A 6,699-nucleotide genomic window follows, 5' to 3' on the forward strand; every position below is an offset into this window, starting at 1 on the left:
ATCTCAAAACAAAAAGAGAAAATCCAACAGACTAATAACATGAGAATACGGCTCTGCATTTTTTCATACAAGTTCTAAAAAGGCGAAATACATATACATAATAGTAAGTTTACCTAAAAATAATAATTAGGCACTATCACAGTACTCCCTTATTACTTCCACAGTACATAAGGAATTAAGACAACATTCAGTAGCCAAGCCTTGACGTTTATTTCGTACCCAGTGTGCAGTGAGAACTCTTCGTCTGCCACGCCACAGCCCGTCCTCATCCCATTGCTCAATACCTCTTCCTGAAATTCCTGAAAGTTTTTTATCTATATAAATACTGGGTACTGCCGCCCATGATTGCCAATTGCCATCAACCCCAGATAAGATAGGATTCCTACCTGAGATTCGCCTACCCCTGAGAACTAAGCTGGAATGCCTCGGAAAAGTGTGTCTCCATTACTACACCCTTCAAACCAGAACACAGAAGCGCTTAACACTGCTGTTAATAGGCAAAAAAAATTGGCGGTGGTGACGCCAGAGCCGGACGGAATAAAACGCACGAGTCGAAAAAATTTTCAATAAATTACTATTTTCTTTATACTAACTGGGTAGGTTCTTCCCGTCGTAAAACCTTCGTCGTAAACATATACGGGCCCACTGATCGGCCAAGTCTGATCCGCAAAGTTGTATCGGTGTGTCCATCTTTAAATCCTGGGCGGTTATCATTATGAAAATACATGATAAAACGAGGAAAATTTTCATTGCGGCCGCTCCACTGGAAATAAAACAAACAAAATATTGTAACTTACACTTGTATAAAAATCCTGTAAAGAACTTTAGTTTTTCGGTTACAACTGAAAAAAAAATTAAAAGTTACGAAGTTTATCAAGAAATTCTGAAAGACGAGAAAACAATAAAAACGTGCCAATTTCAGGTATTCGACTATTATTATTTATTATTATAACTTTAATTCAACGCCGAACATGGTATCCATGTTATCACATTATTCTTCACGTTTTAAACTGGTTGACTGTACCTTCTATAAAACAAATTTCTTATAATTAAATAAAAAAATATTCCTTGAACTTACCGTTACTTCAATCCAAAGAAATATTAAAACTAACTTAATTACTAAAATACCTAATCAAGACACGATGTGACAATGTACGTACATTTCACATCATTTCACTTAAATTCATGTATATATACTCTAAAGAATATGCGCATATTCCATTAGCGAGCGATTTTACTTACGCGCTACTTGTGCCCACACGGTTTGATCATTAAATGTATAGTTAACTTAATTGTTAATATGCGAAATGTTTAAATAAACAAATGGCGGAAACTTAGCTCCCAGTGTAAAATAAAAAAAAACGTATTTTTTAAAAAATGAGATGTTTCCTTTAGTTTGTCATTTATTATTACTTTCCGGAATTGGATTCTTATAAGCAACACTATCCGACGGTGGAATAATACTGTGTTTTTTCGCCAAAATAAATCCTTCGATCCCCGGCTAAATAGATTTTTAAAAATATAATGATGCAGTTTTAGTTTTTATCAAATTCGGCCTCGTAACTCCTTTCAGCATTTTTGATAATCCTTATAGGTTTCGGATTTGGCCCTGAAGGCTCATTCGAAAAATTCACCCTGTATATTTGAAATATAAACACTAAACAGACATTCCTTTATATTTTTATTATTTAGCAATAATCGCTCCGTATGATGGATTTAGTAAAACCAAAACAAATTTGTCTAAATTACATCTTATGCATATAATTTCATGCTAATTTAATTTCGTTAATTGATTTTTTGATTTGATTCCCGTGATAAGCATTGCTTTTTTAAATTCATTATATTTAAAAAACTTAGATACACGTTCTGAAAACACAATTTTACCTACTCCTAAAATTTATTAACATCAAATTCTACGATAACCACAGACTATGATTCTAATTTTGAGGATAGTACACAGAAACGAAAATAAAATAATATAATTTTTAGACTGAGATAGTCGTCTTAATAAAGTTAGCCAGCATTCAGAACCTATCACCGAATCGTAAAACTGCTGAATTCTAGAAAAATGGTGTTACGTCCCCCCGTGGACCCATACTATTCGTACCACCGTTCAAACTCCTTCAGAGTCTTATTGCTATATTTGAAGACGATCATCATAATCATCATCAATCCACTTCTATAGCACTGCTGAACACGGGTCTTTTTTCTGATTAAGAAGGATTAGCCCATAGTCACCGCGCTGGCCAAGTGCGTATTGGTCGACTTCACATACCTTTGAAAACTTTTTAATTTATCAGGTATGCAGGATTCCTCACGATGTTTTCCTTCACCATTTGAGCAAGTGAACATTAATTTTTAATACGCACGTAACTTTGAAAAATCAGAGGAATCTCGGACCCTTCGATCAAGAAGCCGAGTGTCTTAACCCCTAGTGATTATCATTGCTTCTTGAGGGTGATATTCACCATAAAAAGGCGATATACATTGATAGCATTTGATTGATAATAGTTGGAACTAGGCATCTCAATCAAGAAAGACAAATATACGCTAAGGAATACAAAGCATCAAATACAAAGCGCACACCCCTGATTTTTAAAAGTATGTATGTGCTTATTAGGAATGAATTATCACTTGCTACAGCGATGAAGTAAGACGTCGTGAAGCATTTTGATACACGCCTTTAAGTTCTTTAACGAACGAACTTTTTTCTCCGAGGTGCATGAATTCTAACAATTCGCACTTAGCCAGCGCCATGGACTATGGCCTAGACCCAACCCAACACTGCTCGTTCCCTGCCAGTGGAACAATAATGGGTTGAAACGATGATGACATCAGACACCCATTTGTAAGTACAATACATACATATATTTAATCTTCTCTTTTTACGTAGCTCACGTATAGTCCGCGTAAAACTGCTAGTCCGCTCTGAATATTGATGTGAATCGCGTTGCCATAGTAAATTGTATGACTCCACCTGCTCGCAACAACTTCAGAGCGGACTGGCAGTTTGGCGCGAACTATACTTTTGACTATTGTAGGAAGGCTCCAAATGTATTTATAGAATCCACCCGCAATGCATTATAATTACAGTAGGTAGATAAGGATTGATGATTGATGTATTCTTGTTTGTCTATGTGTATTCTAATTAGTAATTCGTTTGTGTTATTTGTGTCTGTGCCAAAATAAAAATCAAGATAATCAAGATAATAAGATCAATATGAAGAGAAAAATGTGAAATCCAAAGAAAAACACGACAAGTAAGTTGAAGTTTGTATTTTGTTATATGTATTATTTGTAATTAGTTAATTACTCAAACTTGTTCCTATATGAACATATAAATTACCTTTCCATGGTAACTATAGAAAAGAAAAGGTAAAACAGTAACACATAATTATTTATTTAAATTACGTTGTACAGTAACAGCAAAAATTCCCTTTTGCAGTCCTCCTGGCATCAAATACTACTTCAAACAATTATATCAAGGGTTTCTGCCGCATTCGTTTATCTTATTTCTTCATCTTTATAAATAATAATACTTTTAATAGAACTAACTACCGTTGCAGTCTCCGACGAATCAAATTTCCAATCTGAGGATGCCCGTTTCAACTCATCTCGAACAAAATCGCAACAAATCTAACAAAATTTGTCTATTAATTCATTGCGAACGTCGGCACTGGACGGATTGCAGTCACTTGCACTTTCTGCAGCAATTTTGCAGTTTTGAATTCAATAAATGGAATTTTCTTTATATAAATTGGACTAGTCGAAGATGCCTGGGTTCTCTTGTAGTAGCTTCGCGTCGTCGGGACAGTACATGATGATGTTGCCGACGGTGCAGGGCCGCTCGCAACACTCGCTCGCCACCTGCCTGCGCACGCGTCGCCACCGCTCCTCTGTTACTGAGCGCTTAGTTCGATTTCGCTTGAGATCTTTGGGTGTTAGCTTATCTGTAACACGAATATGTATGTTAAACTAGAAATGTGCCAAACTAATGTTTTTTTAACGAACATTTTTTTACTTTTAATCTTTTGGATACTTATGTTTATAGTCCTTCTATTAAAAATCGTAATAAAGTTTCTATAAAATTTGTCGTACGGATATAAGCAAAAATTTTATTAGAAGGAATGCAGTAACTCTGTTTTTTTTGGTAGCTTGGAATCTTGTTTGGCTTTATATATGAACTTGACCTACATTTTATAACCGATTAGGACAAAAGTGTTTCCTAATCCATTTGTATTTTTCTCTTTTACGGAGTGTAAAAGAAATTTATGTTAAATGAAATTTAAATTAACAACACTCTCACTTTAGTGGTTTTTGAAATAAAAAAACCTAAGCCAAATTCAGTCCATTCATCTAAGATCTACGATGACACAGGGAAATACAAACATTTAACTTATAACATCCCTCTTTTTGCCCCGTGGCTAAAATAAGATGTCTAAGAATAACAGAGAAGTTGAGAAATTTAAAGTTAGAAGTTGATGAACTTACCCATCATAACCGATGTATCTCTCTTAACTATCTTGTAAACATTATTGCAGAAATTATCAATAATTGATGACAACCATTTGCTACAAGTGAAAACTCTGTCAGTCATTCGGAAGATTTCTGTGTTCTCAGCATATGCGAAAGTGTAGCTTTTGGTAAGTATTAAAATAACGTAGACCTAAGAACAGAAAAGGTATGGTCAAAATCACATCACTTAACTGTAAAAAATATATATTACTAAGTTTATTATTAAATAACATTAAAATTATATACAACAGAATTGCAATATGAACATTCTTTTAATCGCCTTTTACATAATTGAGATTCTGGCTCAAAGGTATTTTTCATTTTAAAAAATATGTACACACAATAATTATAGAAACAAAACATAAACGATTTTTTCTAAGCAAATCACAAAAATGCGCTTAAAAGTTTCACTTCAACTTAACAATAGTTATCACATACACTTAAAAAATATTAAAACCACCACAAACATGCTAAAAATTAATAAAAAAAAATAAACGTACATAATATTTAAATTCCATTTTGAATAATTTAATTATAGCTGGCGAGAACACATTTACTATTTGAATGTGGTAACGGGCACCCGCTGAATGAAACTGTCACAAATGACGGACTAAAATAAGCTCTCTGTGGTCCATAGTACGGAATTACTTAAAACTAACTTATATTGATAACAGCGTTTACAAAACATTGACACCAAAATAAGATAAGGGTTTGTTGTAAACAACAATACACGGACCCACGGTAGTTATAACTTCGGCATAACTATAGGACTACCATGAGTTTACAAAAGTATTACTCGCTAGCGACTGCGTAAAATAAATGTATGAAAAATTGTACAACGCCTCTGGTGGTTACCCGTAGAACTAAAATCCGTAGTGACGTAACTCGATACGTAAAAAACCTATCGAAATCAAATCGCTAGCGAATGTCATTATGATCTATTGCCATACAAATTCGGTCCCATGAGTCATTAATTTGACAGACGTTGTCAAGAAATACCGTAACGATAGTAGTTATGTTATTCACTAGCAAAATGACAATAGTTTTCTATTTACCATTTCTATAGTGGCGTTTCTATGCCAACTCATGGTAATGCTACTAATTTAGAACATTACTTATCTGATTCGACTGAGCGCCTATTGTTATCCAATTGTTTTGTAATTATTGACGACCCAAAGGGATATTCACAATATGTAATTACTGTATTAATTAACTCTTGACAACTGTCTGTCTAAGGGTTAAAGTCCCATATTACCGAGTAAAAGTTCTCTCATCGAATTTGGTGGGAGTCCAACGCGTACTAAATATGTAAGCACAGCTGTATACACATCATCAATCATCAACAACCCATTACTGTCCCACTTCTGGGCACTGGTCTTCTCTCACAATGAGAAGGATTAGGCCATAGTCCACCGCGCTGGCCAAGTGCGTATTGGTAGACTTCACATACCTTTGAGATTATTTTTTAATAAATCTGTCAGGTATGCCTGTTTCCTCACGATGTTTTCCTTCACCGTTTAGCAAGTGATAATTAATTTCTAATACGCACATAAGTTTGAAAAACTAGAGGTGCGTGCCTGAGATTTTAACCTCGGACTCCTCAATCGAGAGGCCGAGTTTCTTAAGCACTAGGCTATCACAGCTTGTAGTATCCCTCTTATTTCTACTAGGATACCGCAGATGGGACGTACTTATAACATGACAAGTTTTCCACTGTACCTACTCTTTGAACCTTATGTAAAGCCCAATTTACTTCAGAGGAGGCAACGCAACTGTAATATACTTCAGATTATTATGTGTTTTTTTTTATCTTATAGGCTTGCGTTTGGCTGCAACGTTACCTGATGTTAAATGAGATGCAGCCTTGAATAAAACATACTTGCCTAGAAGTAGCCTATTCGAAGGCGGGATTGTGTGGTTATGTTATTCTATTTACTCTTGGTTATAGATGTCCAGCGGCATTGAACCAGTAAGGTCAGTGACTACCTGTCATTGCTACTTGATTACATAAAATAATAATAAACAAGAAGATTTATTACACACAACTTTGACATGAGACAAGGACGAAGAGGGTCCGAAGTCCTATAAAATTTACAAAATTGTGTAACATTATTAAAATTTACGTATGGCCCTTGTTTTGTGCGACCACGGTCTGCAATTCTCATTTTAAATAAGGGCTAAATA

The 6,699-nt window shown here is 34.8% G+C and overlaps 1 protein-coding gene across 1 annotated transcript; it reads right to left on the minus strand.

Moving 5' to 3' along the window:
* Positions 1 to 3,318: 3,318 nt before the first annotated feature.
* LOC140750390 (uncharacterized) lies at positions 3,319 to 5,105 on the minus strand. Its single transcript, XM_073083880.1, has 3 exons — positions 5,016 to 5,105; positions 4,492 to 4,666; positions 3,319 to 3,950 (listed from the first exon to the last, which is right to left on the minus strand). Exons 1-3 carry the CDS (start codon positions 5,031 to 5,033, stop codon positions 3,763 to 3,765), a joined length of 381 nt encoding a protein of 126 aa, XP_072939981.1. The 5' UTR covers positions 5,034 to 5,105; the 3' UTR covers positions 3,319 to 3,762.
* Positions 5,106 to 6,699: the final 1,594 nt, after the last annotated feature.

This window comes from Epargyreus clarus, unplaced genomic scaffold (genome assembly GCF_041222505.1).
Source record: "Epargyreus clarus isolate Ecla_fem2 unplaced genomic scaffold, WU_Ecla_fem_2.2 ptg000019l, whole genome shotgun sequence".
NCBI classification, from domain to species: Eukaryota; Metazoa; Arthropoda; class Insecta; order Lepidoptera; family Hesperiidae; genus Epargyreus; species Epargyreus clarus.

Bases quoted from the DNA above. Each gene is read 5' to 3' on its own strand.
- LOC140750390 (XM_073083880.1), bottom strand. The intron at 3,951-4,491 runs GTAAGTTCATCA...TTCGTGTTACAG, and splicing joins AGATACATCGGTTATGATGG to ATAAGCTAACACCCAAAGAT.